Below are 21,367 nucleotides of genomic sequence, written 5' to 3'. Positions count from 1 at the left end.
AGTTTGCTGCTGAACCCATCACGATGTTACCAAGAAGATGGGTATGTTTATTTGGTTGGCTAATTATCTCAGCCTTAGATACGTACCAGTTCTATTTTAATGCAGATAATAGAACTGCTCCCCTTGAAGATTTTCTCCAAAACAAACAAAAATATATAAACATGGTTGTTTTACAGCATGGTAATGTAACCAGTGACAGAGGGCTCTGGGGAACTGATGGCCCACATGGTCACGCTGCCTGGGTTTGAATCCTGGTTTGGATTCCTAGTAGCTGTATTAACCTCTTCATGAATGGAAAACACAGGCTGCAGAGATCATTCAAACAATCTCCATAAAGCACTTAACACAGAGTCTGGGACATAGTTGCAACCCAATATACATTAGCTGTTATTTCTTAAATTCTCAGAAGCCTACACTATAGACACACGACCCACTGACCCCATATCTTTACAGCCAGGCACTGATAAACACACAGTAGTAAATCCACATCTGCGGTACATGCACACATATGCTCTAGAAACATGCCTTAAATTTTCTCATTCCCTCACTGCCTGTCTTGTCTGCCTTTGACTTGATGACATGTTCTTGTCATGCTTTTCAAGAATGGAAAGATTATTTTTCTTTTTCTTCCAAGAGCTGGCTGTTCCTACGGATGCCTGCCATGGCTCACGGCTGGCTGTCCTCCTGAATGAATGACAAATACTCTCAGTAAATAATTCTTCTCTAAAAATAGACCACCACGATGATCTTTAGCTTTAATTCTCAGTTCCACACACCTTGGGAAGAAAAATTCCATTCTTCTTAGAGATTTACTGCTAATCTATCCCAAGCAATGTGACTTGGTGAAAATGAACAAATCTCCTCTCCCATTTTGCAAAAAGCCCTAGTTTTGCCTCATCTGTTTATTGGATTTATGTAAAGTAGAAATGTGGCAGATTTCTTCTATCAGTTGAATATTCATCTGTTTGGCTTTGGGGAGCCTTTAACCTGGAGTACTCTACCTGGATAATTTAATGCGTGACTTGCCTGCTCTGTCTTCCTCCAGATGCACATGAATGAATTGAGTGGGTACAGGATACCTTCAAAGTCAAAGTCACTGTGTAGAGGAGCTAGATTACTCTTAGCACTATACTAGTAAGCCAACTAAACTTTTGGTGGACACACCCCGCAAGAGTTCACTTGGCTTTCTGGGGCAAGGCCTACTCAGTTCACATCATCTATACTGCTGCAATGCATGTTTTTGGCAATACAGTGGGGCCTTGACTTACGAGTGTCCCGACTAACGAGTTTTTTGAGATACCAGCTGTCTCTCAGCCGATTTTTTGCTTTGAGTTGACAGAGTAATTTGAGATAATGAGCTCCTTAACGAGCTCGGTCTTGGAACGAATTAAACTCGTAAGTCAAGGCCCCACTGTAAATAAAAAAATACAACAACACTTGAACACTGTATATTGGAAAAATGAACACTGTTGGCACAATGCTAATGGAGCCTAAGCATGAATTCTATTTATCTCTTTACAACCTTAATATCCATAAACCAATTAAATTTGGAGTTGAGCCACCCTGCTCCCCTGATTGGGATTGGAAAGAGGCAATCAATCAAGATTTTAAGAGGAGCCTCTGAGATCTTGCTCTAAAGCCTCTGTTGCCAGTTTGGCTCAAACAAAGTAATAAAAAAAGAGATCTTAATACCAAATCATTAACAGCTCCTCTAAAGCTGTCCTGGCACACTTACTCTGGATCTTCCACTGGGGAACCCAAAATCTGGAAGGCTACTGGAAATATGTCAAATCTATATTTATATCCTAGACATCACTCAGTAAAATCAGGGGCAATGGATTTTGCAAATTTCATGCTGGTGACTTTGATATCATTCCCTGGACAGAGGTAGCTCCTCTCTACATTACTGCTGTTTTTATCTTTGTAGTAGTCATCATCATTATCATTTTTATTATTTCCAACCGTAGTATGTGAAGAAAGGAAGAAAGGAAACTATAATATTTTGCACTGACACACACACACACACACACACACACACACACACACACACACAATCATTTAGTACCTACAATGGCAAGTATTAAAACACTCAGAGTCAACCTGGCTTAAGCAATCAGGATATTACCTCAGATAACACGAGGTGTAATGTAGGCAGACACTGGAGATGGATAAGTCAGTAGCAGAATGACATCATGAAGAACTCAAGTTCTTTTCATCAATTTACTTTGCCTTCCTCATTCCAGCCTTGAAGCTGGCTTCCTTCATGCTCCGAAAAGGCTACCTGTTTGCAAATATTCAGTGATGGCACCTTCCCTTAGTTTGTTCTCATCAGCGTGGAGACCCTTTCCCAGACTTCTCATCAGAATTTCCTTCTCTCATTGGCCAAAATTGTAACACATGTTCTTCCTCAACCAATCACTGGTGAGGTAAATGAAACCACCACGAGGATTTTACCTCTTTGTTACTGACGTTGAGAACAATGTTTCCTAAAGAACTTGGCTATATAGAGAAAGGTGGGAACCCCAGAGCAGTGTTGGCATTTTATAAGACAGAAGAAAGGAGTACATGGCTCTGAGATTGGCAACCAACAGAGTCTCCTAAATATACAGAGACCCTGGTGGAGAATGACTGGAATAGTGGTAGGCGTAGGAGGAGGAATTGGAGGAGGTAGAAAGGGAGGCAAAGTGAAAGAAAAAGATAAGAAGGACTTAGGGAGCAAGAGTATGTAATTCGGGCCCCTGGAGTGTGGGCAGGGCCTATGAATATGATGGGATAGTCACTCCCTTGACTTGAGAAAGGTGTGGGAAGATCACTCTGGTGATTACTATGTTATATTAAACACCATCCTAGCAGAGTGGAGTGAGACCATCCTGTTGGCCTTTAAGAAATATGTTCTCGTGTCATGAGAGGAGGGTGGCCACGTGGCAAGGACCTGAGGTGGCCTCTAGTTACTGAGAGCATTCCTGGCCTGCAGTTAGCAAGAAAATGGAGACCTCAGCTATATAACTGCAAAGAACTGAATTTTTCCAACAGCCTGTGACCTTGGAAGAGGACCCCAAGCCTCAGATGAGATAGCAGGGCTGGCTGACACCTCAATTTCATTCTGGTAATTGTCTAGCCAAATGGGCCCTCTGGCTTGTTCCTAGATTTCCGACCCACAGAAACTGTGAGATAATAAGTATGTGTAGTTCTAAGGTGGTAAATTTGCGGCATTTTGTTATGCAGCAATAGAAACTAATACACCGACTGTAGACTATTGGATGAGTGAGAAATATACGTATTCTCTGTGTCAAACCATTAAGCTTTGGCGGTTCATGCAGCTAGTGTTACCTTAACTAAATACAGTGGCATTAATAAGGATGCTCATAGAAAGGCAGTAAATGCCCCATCAATTGTGCAGGGACTGTCTCCTTTGGAAATCTTGTCCTAGAGATGGTCTTCTGAGGCTGGCCCACAGCACTGCTGTACCTGATAATGAAATGGAATTCCGAATAGCAATGACATATTAGTTGTCACCTCCAAATTACAGCACTTTTCATTTATGGGATCTGGCTTGCTCCAATTAATTAGAATCTGGGCCAGATACATAAAGCATGATACCTCTGAGAACCATCAGGACTGTCTGTCACATTTATGCATTAGAAAAGGCATTGTATTTCTGGCAGGATCTAAGGGGTTTTTATTTTTATTTTTTTAGTGTGTGTGTGTGTTTTCTTTTTTAAATAAAGCAAGCATACTGACATCTATTCTACTCAAATAGGGAAATAGGATTTCAGCTTTTTTCAGCCTTAAAATGTCATATAACTTTTAGAATAGATTCCCTGGCTCTCATGAAAGTGAACATGTAGTTAATACCAGATACTGTGATGGTAATCCATATATACTTTCTCATTTAATGCTTACTATACCCTGAGAAGAAAGTATGAATGAAAAAGGGGCTATGTACAAGTTTAGTGACCTAAAGTGACCCTTCCTCCCTCTCTCCCTCTTTCCTAATATATTTTCATAGATGGTACTAGAATATTATGAAGCTTAAACTGACAGGTGGCATTTTAATCCCACTATTGGAAATGAGGTCAAAGCTTATGCTCTCTCCATGGGCCTCTGTCTGTCTCTCGGCTGCTGTCCAGAGCCCAGGAACCAGGTACAGGTGCCGTGGGGGCTAGCTTCAGGCTCTCTGCGCAGCTGCCTGACCAGGCTGTAGACAAACTTCTGAATGAAGTTTCAATGAAGAACCAGAATGGGTCCTGCCATGAAGCTAGATGGCTTGGCATTTTGCTCTTGGATCCTGACAGACAAGTTTAAAATACCTCCCATCTTCAACCCCATGATTTATTACAAATCAGAGGATCAGTTTTTTTGACTTGCTGCTATCTGCAAAGGTCACCTTATGGGTAGTCTATGATAGGAACATTGCCAAAATAATTCTAATCACAAGAACAAACAAACAGATCACAGATGAAACAATGTAAATTGCTTTCTGAGACAAATTCATAAAGCCCTTAACATTCTAGAGCACTGGGATCATCAGAACCAGATGGATGCTATTCCTTCTGGAAGAAAGACCACTCACCATGATTAAGAAGCAGCTTGTTTGAGGGGCTGCAGTGGCCTGAGGTGTGGTTCGACATGAAGCCTCTTGGCTTTTACTCATGTTCTTTCTTCTATTCATCAGAAGAACCATAAATTGCATGTTCAATCCTCACCGAGGAGTATGTTTTTAGTGATTTTTAGAGAGAGAGGAATATTGATGTGAGAAACATCAATCGGTTGCCTCCCATATGCACCCCTACCAGGGATCGAACCCACAACTTATTGTATATGGGATGATGCTCCCACCAACTGAACCACCTAGCGAGGGCAACTGCACACTTTAATTTTGTAAGGTGGATTTTTTCCCTTTTGCCACCCCCCCTTTTTTTTTTGCTTTGTGCAACTTATTCATGAGATACTTATTTTGATCATTTCACTTACAGGCTTTCTACTGAGTAGAAGAGATAAAGTCCAATATAGCAGTTAGAGAAAAATTCACTCCATAGAAACTGCTAATAATGAAACCTCACACCTAGGAATTTATCTTTTACAATGTTATTTGGAAGGCCGTGTTTACTGGGGATGATCACTAGCAAACTGATCAACATATTAAGCATCGGTAAAAATGTATTAATGAAACAAATGAAACCAGCAACTTCAGCTTAATCACATTGCCTTTTGAATAAGAATGGAAGAATATCAAACCTATCAGGGCAACTCAGCAACTGACTTCTAGAAAATGCAGCCAAGAACTAGGAAATGGAAGCAAAAATTCTGAGAAATCACTACCAGATGAATCATTAAGTAAAAGTTAAAAAACAATAACATAATACCCCCCATCCCCCAAATCCTCTATTTAATTGCCTGATATTAGGTTCAATTTCTATTTTGCTTTAAGGACCATGAAATTCCAACTAGTTGGTGATTTATTTTCCAATACAAAAGCAAATCACAAGGGGCAAATTAGAAGCCTCAAAGAATCCTGCAGAGAGAGATGGCCTTTGTGCAGGGAGAGTTAGAAAAATGTTGGAATCACACTGCAGTATGGAGTCATTAGTACAAGGGAAAAAACTACAACATGCGAAAGTTCAATAACTGGTGTTTAAAAGGGCGATTCTGAGTAATCGGGAAAAGGAAATTACAGAAACAATATAATGGCTTTGAAATTTACAAAGCATTTGCAGTTCTGTTGTATAGGAATGAAATTCCATGCGACATATTCTGCCTTTCACAGTAGGGAAATAGAAACCAGATTATAGAACAATTTGCAAGCAGAATTCCCAACAGGGAAATGCTTGGAACATAAAATGACATGTTCTCTCTTATCAGGAAGGCTTGCCTCTCCAGGATGCCTCCTCTCTTGAGCACCCTTGCCTGATGAGGTTTCCCTGGACTTCTTTGCGATGGAAAGAACTCATTTCCCCCAAAATATGGAACTCCAAGAAAATGTTTCAGGAGGAAAAGTAGCAGCTAACTTTGCAAAGTAGTAATAATGTGTTATCAGAAAATTATTTTAGCAATTTCCAACCATGAATCTCATTTAAAAGACTCATTGCATTTGTGCCATGTGATTTTTGTCATTTTTTCAAGGAACTTCTCAAATTTCTTAATGAAACTCGGTAGGAAAATATTGTTCCACGAACAGAGATCCAATTTGCAATTGACTTTTCATATGTACACCCAAGTCACATATACCCCACTTAATGAAACTTTGGTTCAATATCTGCTGAAAAGATATAGTTAAAGAAACCAGTTTTAAAAATCTCATTAAGCTTATTAAACTTCAGGGTGAGCACTTCCATTGTACTTTTAGAAAAAAGATTAACCCGGGGAAAAGGAAACAGACCTCTGCCAAAACGATGATCAGCGAGGTTTTTCTATTATAGAAATAACAAGAGGCCCAGTGCATGAAATTCATGCACTCATGGTGTGTGTGTGTGTGTGTGTGTGTGTGTCCCTCAGCCCGGATTGTGACAGGGCGCAGGCCAGGCCGAGGGACCCCACTGGTGCACAATTGAGGCTGGGAAGGGACATGGGAGGTTGGCCAGCTGGGGAAGGGTCACGGGAGGGCTCCAGGGCATGTCCGGCCAGTCTTGCTCAGTCCTGATCAGCTGGACCTCAGCAGCATGCTAACCTACCAGTCGGAGTGTCTGCCTTCTGGTGGTCAGTGTACATCACAGCAAGTGGTTAAGCAGTCTTAGCATATCATTAGCATATTACGCTTTGATTGGCTGAATGGCCCACTAGACGACCAGACACTTAGCGTATTAGGCTTTTATTATATAGGTTAACTATTATTTACCAGCAAGACCCCCTGACTGAAGGAAATTATTCCAATCCAAGGTCTTACTTGTTGAACCACACCTGGTTTTACATTTTGTAGAGAGATGACTTATGCCAATGGAACCCCCAAATCAAAGTCTTTTCTTGTTGAACAAGTCTGGTCTTTGTTGCCATCTTCTTGCCACATAAGATGATTACTGTGTAGATTACTGGGACTCACACCCAATCCTTCCAACTGAGGGTTGTCTGACAACCTACATGGACCAAACAACATTGCAGAGAAGAGCTTCAGTAAAACACGGTGTTCACAGCCTGAATTCTTGATGACTTTGTTTCTACCTCATTCCATCCTGCTCCTTATTTTCTCTTAAATGCTCTCTTGACTTCCTTACCTCACCCTTTGAGATTTTCCTGTCTCCATGGTTTTCTCATCTTGCTAGTCAATTATTCTGCTCACTGACTTTATCTGTAGTCTCCAGCCAGATAAGGGCCCTCTTGGTTGAACCCAGCGTCCACCCCCAATCAATCTCTGTGAAGTGACTCTCTGAGGAGGAACGGGGCAATTTCACTTGCCTTTGAAGGTTCTTTCCTGTGGGCTCTTTTCTCTTCCTTCCCATTTTCTCTCTGTCATTTTCTTAAGACTGAATTGCTCACCTCCCTGGCTCTCGGTTCTCTCTATGACAATCCATCCTTTGCTTCAATATTACAACATTAATGGTTCCTCTTATCCTCACCCTTCAAAGTGCAAATGTGAGCACTGCTGTTTAACTCTCCTGACTCCCAATCCAGATTTAAGGAACTCATGTTATATAAACAGAGAACTACAAACAAGGGTGTTCGCAGGATAGGAGCACCTAGCAATCCTGCCAAAGAGAGTGATGAGGAGGCAAGGTTGAAGGAAGATCTCTGGCTGTCCTACAATAACTCATCCAGAGAGGTTAGAAAGATTTAAATGAAATGGATAATTTTATAGCAAAATAGAAGCTAACCAACCTGACTTGAGCAAACAAAAAAAAAATAGAATAAAAAAGTGAAAAGTTTTCCAATCTTTTTAAAAAAATGGGTGCTAGGTTTATGTATTATTGACAGTTTTTCCCCACCACAAACATTCAAAGAGGAGATGGGTTCTATAAACTGTTCCACAGAAAAAAACAAAAACATCCATGGAATCTTCACAAATCATTTTTAAAACTTGGCATATTCTTAAAAATAAAATCTGACCAAGGACACAAAGTTACAGTCAGAGAACAATCTCCCTTATGTACATAGATGTAGAAATAATAAAGCATTGGCCATCAAAACCCAGCAGTTTATTAAAAGAAAATCCCCATGGCCAAGTAGGACCTTTTCCAGGAATGTAAGAAGAGTTTAATATTAGGCTATCTATTAATATAATCCATCACATAAAGAGGCCAAAGGCTCCCCAAATCACATGATTACCTTGATACTTGCCAAGAAGTCATTTGAAACAATTCCACTTCCATTCCTGATGGAAATTCTTAGTAAGCTAAGGAACATTACCCTTCTTGCACACAAGAAAGACAGTCTTAATTTAATTGCCACATGAATGGGAAATTGGGACTTGGTGTAGAAGGGGGGGCTTAAGGAATGATTTAGTTGGAAATGAGTTTGTCTTGAAGTTAAATTTGCAAAAACCCACCTTATATTTCTCAGGCTGTATGTCTACATTTGCAGTGGTTTCCAGAGTGGCTTGAAATATAATGGAGCTGAGACCACTCCTTAGCACTAAAAATGCACAATGTACACTTATAGACAATGTATACTTACAGCAAAACATTGGTCCTACCTACTCCCCCCAAAAAAGGGAGAGAATGAGAAAAGCAAAATTATTATTGGAGATATTATGACAATCTCCTATAATAGCTAGCATTTACTTACTCTGTACCAGGTGCCATGGTAAGCACTTAGCACACACTAATTAACTTAACCCAAGTGACAGCGCTTCAGAGGGCATTCTGATGCTCACTTTGCAGAAAGAACAGTGATGCCCAGGAGAGTCAAGGACAGAGAAGCGTGTTAAATGGCAGCCCAAAGTGGCGCAATGGGACTTCAAGATGGCTGTGTCTGATACCAGAGCCCATGCTCTGAGCCAGTAAGCAACACTGTATGTCTTTACTAATGAATAAGAAATATAATCTAAAGTATCTTAGATTATAAGGTTAATATAAAGCAAATTTCCTATGTCAGCTATAACCAGCTAAGAAAATATAAGAGATGGTTCTTAAGGGTAACCCAGCGTATACATACCCAGGCCAGAGCTAACAGAGAAGTAGGCAGGAATTATTTGAAGAACATTACCAAGCATATGTGAATGGCATAAAAGACATTTTAGTCACTAAAGATATATACTATGCTCTTGGATGAGAAATCTCATTATTTGTGAAGATTTCACTAAAATGATCTTAAAAGTATAATGCAATTACTTTCAAAATCTAATTTTTATAACTTGAAGGAAAAACAAAAAGGCGAGTGCAGCTAAATAAATAAATAATAAAACTCCCAGGAGGGTACTTATATTATCAATTGTCAGTCTATTATAAAGCTACAATAATTAGCCCTGGCCGGTTTGGCTCAATGGGTAGACCATTGGCTCATAGACTGAAGGGTCACAGGTTCGATTCTGGTCAAAGGTACGTACTTTGGTTGTAGGCTCGATCCCCGGCCTGTGTGGGCTGGTGTGTACAGGTGCCAACAAATCAGTGTGTCTCTCTCACACCCATGTTTCTCTCTCTCTCTCTCTCTCTCTCTCCCCCTCCCTTCTACTCTCTCTGAAAATTAATAGAAAAAATATCCTTAGGTGAGCATTAACAGCAACAACAAAAAGCTATAATAATTAAAACATTTAAATAGTAATGCAAAAGTACAGTATAGTAATAAATGCAAAATCATTAGAATATAACAGATGACTCTAAAAGAGAACCCAATACATATTGTCATTTATTATATAGTAAATGTAACATTTCAAAAAAAGAATACATTATTCAACAAATGGTTATAGAAATACTTATTAATCATTTGGGGAAAAATTGTGTTTCTTCTGTACCCCATATCAACATAAATTCCAGATGGAGTAAAGTGATAAAAGTAAAAAAAATGTATATGTTAAGGATCTTGAAAAACATATGGGTTAATATTTAATCTGCTCCCAGGGTGGGGAAGACTTTTCTAAATATAAATGGAAAGAAGGAACCGTAGATGAATTTGTGACATTTAACGACATAAAAAAAGAAATCTTCTATGTTGAAAATGTAATAAAATTGAAAACAAATTATAAGTTGGAAAAATGTTAGCAACATATATGGAAGAGCATGGTTTTAATATTTATAAAGAATTCTAAAAAATCAATAGGAAACGGATGAATACTTTATTAAAATGTACAAGGACATGAATAAAGAATTCACAAAAGAAAAAAGACAAATAATTTGAAAAATATGTAAAACAATCTTCTCTAGTGAATAAATGCAATTCAAACAATAAGAAAATTAAATGCATCTTTGTCCTTCAAATTTACTGACTCCGCAAGAAAACAAACAACCCAATTTAAAAATGGGCGAAGGCCTTGAATGGATATTTCTCCAAAGAAGATACACAAAATGGCCAATAAGCACATGCAAGGATGCTCAGCTTCCCTAATATTAGGGAAATTCAAGTCAAAATCAAAATGAGATATCATTTCACACCCATTAAGATCTAAAAAATAGAAAAAAAATAAGTATTGGTGAGGATGTGGAGAAATTGGAACCCTTTGCAATGCTGGTAGGAATCTAAAATGGGGCTGCCATTGTGACAAACAGTATAATGATTCCTCAAAAATTTAAAAACAGAATTACCATGTAATCCAGCCATCCCATTTCCTGCTATATATTCAAGCAGGACTTGAACAGATATCTGTGCACCCAAGTTCATAGCAGCATTATTCAATAGCCAAAAATGGAAAGCAACCCAAGTGTCTAGTGACAGACGAGTGGATAAACAAAAATGGGTAAACAATTGTGGTATAGACACACAATTGAATATTATTCAGCCTTAAGAAAGAAGGAAATTCTGACACATAACACAACATAGATGGACCTTGAAGATGTATGTTAAGTGAAATAAGCCAGTCACAAAGGAACAAATATTACATGACTTCTCTCACATGAAGAATGTAGAGTGGTCAAATTCATAGAGCCAGACAATAGAACAGTGGTGGCCCAGGGGCTTGATTGAGAGGATGGAGAATTAATATTTAATGGGTACAGAGTTTCAGTTTGGCAAGAAGTTCTGGAGACAGACGGTGGTGACGATTGCACACAATGTGAATGTATTTCATGCCACAGAACTGTCCACTGAAGAAATGGTTAAGACACTATGCTTTATTTGATGCATATTTCACCTTAAATAGAAATAAATGTAGGGGGTTGGAATTGGATGCCTACATGAATTGGAGATCTGAAAAAGAGAAAGGAATGAACTAAAATCAAACTTCTCACTGACTCAGGTAGATGATAAAGAAATTTAAGCATAGCTAGAAAATGAATGAATGAATGAATGAATAATTTCCCTGGGAATTCATAATCACAGACCTGAGGCTCAAATTTTGACCTGGGAAGCCCCCATGTGCAAAAGTAATGCAATTATGTTCTCAGTTAATGAGACCCCAAATGCAAAAATAATGAAATTCTGTTCTCAGCTAATGGCAGAAGAAAACATACTAGTGTGGAATATATTATTGGAAGAACTTCTAGTATAAACATGTCCTTTCACTCCAAATGGATTTCTAGATTTATTACAATACCAATCAAAATCCTAGCAGGTGTTTTTGTGGAAATTGATTAGCTGATTCTAAAATGCACATAGAAATGCCAAAGGCCCAAAGAAACCAAAACCATTTTTGAAAAAGCAAAGCAAAGTTGGAAGACTTAATCTGCCAGATAACAAAACTTTTCCATAAAGCCTTTACATCAAGACAGGGCTGCCTTGGTACAAGGATAGACAAACAGACCAATGGGGCATTACAGAAACCTCCACATAAACTGGATATGCGGTCACTTGATTTATGGCAAAGTTGGTGGTGCAGTGCAATAATGAATCTTGACCCCTACCTAACACCATGCCAAGAAACCAATTCTAAATGGATTAGAGAGCTATGTTGTTAGAATTCTGTCAATAACTTGGTAGGAGAAAAGACATTCATGGAAATAAGGGACGCTGAAATGTGAATTTTTCCTTAGTGTTCCATGTTCTCTGTCGAGCACTTAGAAAATAAATTAGGTTGTGGTTTTTCTGGAATAGTTAGTGGGAAGATAGATGGGAGAGGTTCATGGCTTTCAAACTTTTTCAACTCAACTACTTTGATGAAAAAGAAAACCATATGAACTACATTGCCACTTGTGCTTACAGGAATTCGCTCTGAAGAAACTGCATTGGGATATCCAAAGTTCAAGACAGGGTTTTTAGACACGGGTATTGCCAGTAACTAGCTGTGTGATCTTAGGTAAACCACCACCTCCCTCTGGGCCTGGATTGACTCAAGAGACAAAATAAAGGGGGATATTTAAATAAATGTTGAAGGTATAGACACGTTACTGATCTGGTATAAGCTAAATAGTCCGTTCCCCGGATGATGCACATGTCCATGTACTTGCACAATTTTGAATGTTCTGGTTGTTTATGGATCTTCAAAAGATCATTCGTGAACCTCCAAAGAATATATTGACCCTTGAACACCTGGAACATGTGATAATGGGTTTACAAAAGGAGGCATTGCCTTTTAGAGATGTGACCTGAAATAGTTATAGATGAAATAAGTTGATGTCTGGAATTTGCTTAGAATTATCCAGTGTGTGTGTGTGGGAAGGGTTAATAGATGAAACAAGATGATAAATTGATAATTGATGAAGCCAGGTGATTAGGTACATGATGTTTCTTCATACTGTTCTCTCTACTTTTGTGTATGTTGAAATTCTCCACCATAAAATAAATTTACATAATAAAATTATCCATCATTTAAAAATTACCTGGAATAGATGATCTTTAGTGTTTCCAATTCTGAAATCCCATGATTTAGCATCGCAAAGCATCTGCCAAGAAATGCGCTTCTGGAAACATTTTTATGTGCTCAGGGCATTGAATCATCATCATTCCTCTTCTATTGAACCCTCTGGACTAAGGGGTTTGTCGTGGGCCTCATTTTCCAGATGATTCTGTGATATTCCATTTAATTACTTCCACAAATATACTTTCAGGGAAAGGGCAGCAAAACCAAAATCTAGAACCTGGACAAGAATTGGTTTGTAATCATCTCATGTGATACTGTGGCTCAATTTATTTTCAAATATTCCTTGAGACAAGAAGGCCAAAATAACTGCTGTAAATGACTTTTAGTGGCATGTAAAATACTGGGTTAGGATGTTAGATGAAATGGGAGATGTTGTGCTGTGGCCGAGAACTCACACTCCCGACCAATGCCACCTGAGTCCCTGTCCTTGCTGTGTCACTCAACTACGAGTCCTTGAGGGTAAGTCATCTTTCTGAGCCTCCACTTGCCTATCCATAAAATGGAAATACCAGTGCAAGTGCCCTCAGAGGGTAATCCTGAACAGTCAGGTTGTGCCGGACACGTAGCAAGCATTGAATAGATGCGCACCCTTGTCCTCTCAATTGTGCAAATATAAAAGAGATGAAAAAGGACATACGATATAGGTCAAACATTATCAGTAGCTGCCGGTGGGTTTTGGCCAGTAGGTGATCTTATTCTTTTCTTTATTTTTGCTTGGACGTTGCAAATTTCTACAAGAAGTGTTTGTTACTGTTATCATCAGAGAGAAAGGTTTCCTTAAAAAGTTATTTTAAAAATGTTTCTTGAGAAAGCTTAATGCCCAGGCTTGTCCCACTCGGTGCTCAGACAAACAAAGCACTTCAGAGGAGTAAGATGGAATGATTGCTACTGTCGTGCTCACATTTTCCTCCCCAGGCTCTCATCTGTAGGAAGATTCTTGCAAATGCCAGTGAGCCTTCAGCTGTGGCGTTCCTGGTGTAGAATGAACGGAGGCTGCCTCTGCCCCCGTTTCTCGCCATCCTGTCTCCTCACCACACATTCCTCCACACCATGGGACCCTCAGAGAATATCACAAAGGCTGTGCCAAGGAGAATTCATTCGGGTTGCATTGTTTTGTGTTCCATTTCCTGGGGTTCATGTCCCTCCCCCACCCACCCCCTAATGCATAGCCCATCTCCACTGATTAAGAGCACCTAAGCCATGACAGCAAATTTAGGAATGTGTAAACAGGCTTCAGGCGTGTTTGAGAAACACGGACGTGTACAAATCTGAAACCATAAGCCAGATAAATTGGTGGTTAATTATGGCTATTACATAGGTAGTTTTTGTGTTGCCAAAGAATTTACATTAGGATATCTATAAATAGCAAACCCATGTGGTGTGCTTGAACCCGGCTGCTGTGTATCTAAATGCTAAGCACTTTCCAGAACTCACCTACTGCAGAGCAACAGGCCCAATTCAAAGAGTTTAATGCCATCCTGGCCGGGTGGCTCAGTGGGTTGGAGCGTGATCCCGTGCACCAAAAGGTTGCGGACTCGATTCCCAGTCAGGGCACATACCTACCTAGGGTGTGGGTTCGATCCCCAGTTGGGGTGCCTACAGGAAGCAACGGATTGATGTTTCTCTCTCCCATTGATGTTTCTCTCCTTTCCTGTCCCTAAAATTCAATAAATGCCAGCTTCGCTCTTGAGTATAGCCACATTCATTTTCAGTATTCTAGATCACCTTTGAAATGGCCACTAACCCTATCACTTAGGTGACTCATGGTCAAGGACGGACAATGAGACACCCAGACACTTCTGGGTGGAGAAGAGCGGTACATATGTGTGGGTTGTGAGGCTGCCCTGGAGGGGATCGTCTGGGGCCAGATGGATGCCATCTCCTTTTCTCAGGTGGGAGTATACCAGGGTGGCCTTCAGCTCATCTCACCTGTTCCTCCCGATGACTCTGCAAAGTGAGGCTTTGCCCTTATTTCCAAGTGTTTTAGAAAAGTTGACACACATGCCCCTGGTCAGACATCTAGCAGAAAAATTTACATAAAAATAAGAAGCATGCAGAGCTCTCGGTCTTGGATTAATTACCTCCTAACTTCGGGGACTGGGATAGGTACTGCGCCCAGTGACGCTTAAACTGAAAGCCACTTAGCTGTGATTTTGCTCCTTCCATGTGTCAGTGGCTTCCAGGGGTGTGTGGGAAGGCAGAGAAGGGGGGGTTCCTTTGCCCCCTCAGACCTGCCCTCCAAACTGGCACCCCTCTTTCCTTCACTCTTACACAACGACTCCCCCCACCCCCCAATATGCTGGGGGAACTCACTGGGAGACCTGTATAAAGAGCCAGGAACCTTGCACTTCTGAAAAACCCATCCAACTACCAAGTCCATCTTACAGTTTTCACTCCAAACGGCATCTCCCTGCCAGCGGCGGCATTTCCCTGGATCCTCTTCCAAGGTTGCCAAACAGGTGCCTGGCACCCACGAGAGTTTCGGAGCAGCAGCGACAGGAGAGGTGCCGCGGGTCGGTTCTGTGTATGTGTTCGCGTAACTCAGAGAAGCAAATGAAAGTTCCGCGAGTGTTAACTTCCACCAGAGGAGCATCCCCGTTCCCGCCACCACAGCTTTCCCACCGCCCAGTTTTCCTGAAACCCGCGGCATCCGAAGTGCGGGCTGAGCTCTGGTAAGCGGAGGGTCTGGGAGACCCTCGGGATTCAGACAAGCCTTTGCTGGCCCGCAAACGCCCTCCTGGCTTTTCTGGAGGAATAGCCCTGGGCTGTCCGCCCCCAGAAGCCGCCTAATACCCACAGGCGTTTGAGCACAAACAGGCAAAGAACAATTAAGCCATGAGCACCCACGAGCGCGATCTATCGCTGACCCCGGAGTCCAGGTGAACTGCGTGAGCTCCAGGGGCAGAAGCCCAGCGGAGCCCGCGGGGTGTGAGGGCGAGGAGGCTGGGTCCACAGGAACGTGGTCCAGCACCCGGAGCAGCGAGGCAAGCCGGACACTCAGGTCTCAAGGGAGGACCAGTCCTTGAAACCTGGTGGACTTAGGGGGCCGTCTCAGCCCACCCCCCGCGCCAGCGCCAGTTCAGAGGAAACCAAGGTGGCCAGAGAGGGGCACAAATGGAGAGTTTGCTTCTCTTGGGGCAATGCGCGCGGTACCTTGGATTCCTGGCTGCCGGTGGATGCCGGAGAGGGCGGCTGCTCGGCGCTCGCTGCCTCCTCGGGCAGCCTGTCCACGCCGTCCTGGCGGGCGCCGCTCGGGGGGATCATCGCGGCGGCGCGGGCACGGTGCGGGGCTCCCGGAGGAACAGCGGGGCTCGCCTTCCTCCGGTGCGCCCTCCCCGCCGCGCGCTGGGCGGCTCAGCTCGGGGTTCCAGGGACTCCCATCCTCGCCGAGGCTCCGATGCGCCCTCCACCGGCCTCACCCCCGCCCTGCCCACGTCCCCCGCGCTCCCGTGGGGAGAGGAGAGCGCGCCCCGCCCCGCCCCGCCCCGCAGCCACCTCGCTGGCGACCCAAGGGTGGTGACAGCCCCAGGCAGCGGGGCGAGCGGGCTCCGATTCAGGATGATCACCCCGGAGAAGCGGGAGGCGGGAGACGGCTCCGGGCGGGGCTGCGGGGCCAGGGCCGGGAGCGAGGGCAGGCAGGGGCGTGCGGGTGAGAGCCAATGCTGGGGGCTGGGCGCGCACCCGCAGGATCGGGGTGATTGTTTCGCGGGGCGGGGAGTGGGGGTGGGGGTGGGGGTCGGGGAAATTCCGACCAAACCCAGGAATGAATAGAAAACCCGAGAGTGACTCAGCCAGGAGGAACCACCTGCAACAACTCCCTCCTTCCTCACACTGAGAAGCAGCCACTCAAAGGGAGGCAGTGACTTAGCCAAGTTATTTATAGGGTTCGGTGACGGAGATCAGGGACCAAAGCTGGGGTTCCCTGGCTTGAGAGCACCAGGCTTCCCGCCATTCAGCGTGGGACTAAAGCAGAGAGAGAATGAAATGCGCCTGTGTCCTCACTTGGTTGTGCTTTCCGGAGCTAAAGCCCGTTAGGCTTTTCGTCTCCCTGGATGCCCAGAGCCACACTCTTGGGCTAGGTGGGTACTACTACTTCCATTTTATAAATGACACGACTGAGGTTTTAGGGAGGCTCAGGTCTTTGCTTTAAGTGACTGGACGATAAGTAGTGGGGCTAGAATTAGAACCCATTTTGGCTTCAAAATCCATGCTCTTTGGACTGTGGAGCTTCCAATCTCGGCCAGACCTTCATCGCTGTAGAGCAACTGGGTGTTGCCCTATAGAAATGAGTTCAGGGCCGTTCACAGATAGGCAGCCCATTCTGCCTGAACAGACATTACGGAAACATAGACTTGGCCCCATTGGATAAAGTGGCAGAAGGATCCAGGATTTTTTTTTTTAAATATATATTTTTATTGATTTTACAGAGAGGAAGGGAGAGAGACAGAGTTAAAACATCCATCAACTGCCTCCTGCAGGACCCCTACTGGGGATGTAGCCCACAGCCAAGGTACATGCCCTGTGTCTGGAATTGAACGTGGGACCCTTCAGTCTGCAGGCCGATGCTCTATCCACTGAGCCAAACCAGTTAGGGTGGATCCAGTATTTTTTGAAGATACAGTCTCTACATAGGGAAAGGAAATACATCTAGATTTTTAAAACACTTAAAAATATGCAAAAGTCCATCCTTAATTTCCTAATAGAAAATAGTAAACTTAAGTTTAGATTTGCTCTACTAGCTGTGAATGTGTGCAAGGCCAGCCTCATGCTTGCAGCCTGTGACGTGACCCAGACTCCTGCACTTGGTTCAGTGCTCTTCTGTTGCTTCCTGAAATTTTTAATAAGTTTTGAACAAGGGGCGCTGCATTTATATTTTGCCTTGGACCCTGTGAATTATGTATCTGGTTCTGTGTGTTCGCTTTAGCTCATGCCCTTTGGAAAGAACTTATTGCTTTTTCCATCCATTGAAAACACCTGTTCTGAGTGACAGCCTCTCACTGGACATTTGGCACTCAGAGAGCTCTAGATATCACAGTATCCCATCGCCTCTCATTTGATCAGGCCAGGATGGCTAACCCAATAACCATGGCTTTATTCTCCTCAAAACACAATTCCTGATTGTTCCATAGAGACAATTTCTGACAGCTAACGTCACAACAGCAGCAAACAGAGCACACAATGACAGAGCAGCAGTGTCAACACAACTTTCTCAAGCATCTCTTCTGTACCAGGCATTGTGCTAGAAACGAACAACAGAGAGAAAACATAGATTAAGTCTGTTCTCCTGGAACTTAGAGCCCAGTGAGAGAGACAGGAATTAATTAATGTGTGTGCGCGCGCGCGCGCACACACACACACACACACACACACACACACACACTCACGCATTTCCCATGAACTGTGATAAGGAAAAGTATAGGACTTGAATGAATGTGTACAGATGTGAAGCCTGATCTAATGCGAGGGAGTGAAATCCCCATGGTGTATGGGCAATTCCAGGCTTGATGGCTTACAACATGGCCTTACAACAAGGAATTTTTCAACCTTGGATTTTATTTTACTTTTGTAAGAACTGAAGAGCAGCTGTAAGATGGAAAGGGATTTATGTGAAAGAAACGCAGGAGCAAAGTCTTGATCAGTTCTGGAAACTACAGGTAGTTCCAGTTTCCTAAGAGAGGTAGCTATTATGCATAAGACTAAGGATTTCTGTGACTAGTTAACACGTTACCTAGTTAAATTGCCTTATTCTTCAAAACACATCTCCAACCATTTTTTTACTCTTGAAAAATCTCCTTCCTTGACCCCGTTAATCTGATTTTAAGTCCCAAACCATGTTCTCATGGCAACCTCTCCTAAGTAATCAATGATGAAGCTGCCTGTCCTCCCGCTGGGCTCTGAGCTGCACTAGGTCAGGGACCATGTCATGTTCATCTTGTTTTCTCAGCCTCTGGCACAGTGTTTGTTAATGAGATGTGAAAGGAGATTGCCCTGGTGGCCCCCTGAGCCTTAACGTAGCCTCGGCATTCATTGCTCTGAGTGCCGTCCGTGCACTGAATGGAGAAAGACACTGGATGTTTCCACAAAGCAGTGAGATTTAAAATTACACAAGCTCCTTGATAGTAAGGATTTTGTCTTGATTGGATTGAGAGGATCTTAAACTGAGAGTCATGGCTGTCTGTGAATGTGCGGTTCAATGGTTTGCAGGAAAGTAAAGGGTCACAGCTCATCTCTGGACATAGGCGTGGAAGTGGACAGGGCGCTGCGTTGTCTGAGTCTGTGGGTGGAGGGCTATGGCAGAAAGGGATGGCACCCTATTTGATGCCTTGAGGCTTGGGCCATATGCACCGCTGCTTTGGGACTAGATGGCAATGCTGAATCTAAGTCCTGGAGGGATGAGTGTCCTCCCACGTTGTCATGAAAACCAACCCTGGCCTGGTACTAAGGGGGCATTGATGTACTGATAGTAACGCCCAGAGGACAGACAGTGGAGAGGACTGATGCCCTTCATGTATTGGAGGTCAGTGGATGGTAGGCCAGCAAAGTGATTCCCAGGGGACACCTGATAAAACACACATATGAGCAGAAGTGTGCTTTTTCACGGCCCCCTTTGAGATACCCCTTAGGGTATCTCACTTATACTCCCACTTGTCCTGGGGGTGAGACCTCACAGAAGACTGGAGGTCCTGCATCAGCAGCTGGAGTGATGTTTGAGCAACGATGGTCGAGCTTACTTTTACCATAGGCTGCTGAAGCGTGGGGAAATTCAAGTTGCAAAGAATTACCCGAAGTCTCCAGTTTGTATCAGGACCCTGTGATTTTTGTAGCTTCCTTTTATGGTCCATTTATTTCACTCTGGTTGCTGGTTACATATCAAGCCAGCAGAAGTATGAGGCGTGCAGAAATTTATCTTCACAAACTTGAACTGGAAACTCCCACTCCTGGTTCATTTACACATTCATTAATTTGTAAAAAGGGCAAACAAAGCCTTCCGCCTGGTCACATACACCTGTGTTCGCAGTAACGCTGCTCAACAGAACAGTGCATAATGCTTTCAACCTTCTCTCATTGCTTTGCTCCAAATCCGGATAAAAGTTGCTCATCACTTTTGGTTCTTTGTTTTAGTAATTAGCATTTAACTTTATATACCCTCTCGTATGAGTGCAGGGTAATAGTTTAAAAGGCACAAGATCCAGCCCGCCCTGGCCTTTTTGCCCCTCAAAAATGCCAGGTCTGTTCGCTCTCCCAGCTTTGATGCGTGTGGCCATTCCCTGCATCTGAGAATCCCACCGTGATTCCCATGGCCAGCTCGTGGTGTTGGGCCTCAGTGCCTACCATCTGAAAACATCCTGCTTTTCTTTTCTCCTTTGGCGTCTTTTATTCCCAAACATCAACCTGGCAAGGCACCATGCTATTAGACCCATTTTGTAGATGAAGTCATCGGAAATCTGAGAAGCTGTATGACTTCCCTAATGGGATATGTTAAGTGCAGAGTAGAGAGTACAGCCCCTAGGTTCAGACTCTAAACCTCAGGCTCCTCTCAGTGTAAGCAGACGTTGTATAAGAAGTCTGTACAGCCCTGGTTGGTTTGGCTCAGTGGCCAGAGCGTCAGCCTGAGGCGGACTGAAGGGTCCCTGGTTCGATTCCTGGTCAGGGCACATGCCTGGGTTGTGGGCTCGATCCCCAGTTGGGGGCATGCAAGAGGCTCCGATCCATGATTCTCTCTCATCATGGATGTTTCTCTCTCTCTCTCCCTCTCCCTTCCTCTCTGAAATCAATAACAATATATTAAAAAAAAGTCTGTACAGCATGATTTGAGGGCACAGGCAGGGGAAGGATGAGGTCCACCAAGTGGAAAGGATGTTGGAGAAGGTTCCAGTGTAATTGGAAGGTGACTACAATTTTCCCTGGAAGAATTCTTGAGCAGACTATACAGTATCAGCAGAGACATAGAAGTGTGCTTGTGCAGGGGATGTTCAGGTTTGGTTCTTAGAACACCATGGTTTCTTGTTTTTCTTTAAAATGCCTTTTAGAGAGAGAGGAAGGGAGAGGGAGAGAGAGAAAAAAAAAATCGATGTGAGATGAAACAATGATGGCTGCCTCCTGCATGCCCCCTATGAGGCAATCGAGTAGATGTCCTGACCCGGAATCGAACAGGCAACCTTTCGGTGCATGGGGCGATGCCCAACCGAGCCACATCAGCCAGGGCTGTTTTCTTTGTAACTTTTACTGATAAGTAAAAAATGCTTAAACAAACAAACAACAACAGCAACGAAGGGAAAGCCTGGAGCTGGAGAACTTCTTTGAGTAATAATTTTAGGTAAGTTTACAAATGGCTGTTGGGGAGAGCTGGATCTCTGTCAGCTTGGGAAAGACAGTTTTGGTTCATAACAGAGGGAGGGGAAAAGCATCATAAGGATTCCTGGAGGTTTAAATGGGTCACGGATTATGAAAGGGCCAGCATTCAGAGAGTCTAACACATAGACTCTTCAT

General features: G+C 43.1%; 1 protein-coding gene across 2 annotated transcripts in view; it reads right to left on the bottom strand.

Annotated features, from left to right (window-relative positions):
- STAC (SH3 and cysteine rich domain) overlaps positions 1 to 16,291 on the bottom strand; it is a 100,743-nt gene extending 84,452 nt beyond the window's left edge. For both annotated transcript variants that reach the window (XM_036332962.1, XM_036332963.1), the window contains exon 1: positions 16,031 to 16,291. In XM_036332962.1, coding sequence (XP_036188855.1) covers positions 16,031 to 16,141 — 111 coding nt within the window. In that variant the 5' untranslated portion in view covers positions 16,142 to 16,291. The remainder of the gene's footprint in view (positions 1 to 16,030) is intronic.
- Between the last annotated feature and the right edge of the window lie 5,076 nt (positions 16,292 to 21,367).

Source organism: Myotis myotis, unplaced genomic scaffold (genome assembly GCF_014108235.1).
Source record: "Myotis myotis isolate mMyoMyo1 unplaced genomic scaffold, mMyoMyo1.p scaffold_m19_p_13, whole genome shotgun sequence".
NCBI classification, from domain to species: Eukaryota; Metazoa; Chordata; class Mammalia; order Chiroptera; family Vespertilionidae; genus Myotis; species Myotis myotis.
This window is presented reverse-complemented; position numbering and strand designations above follow the sequence as displayed.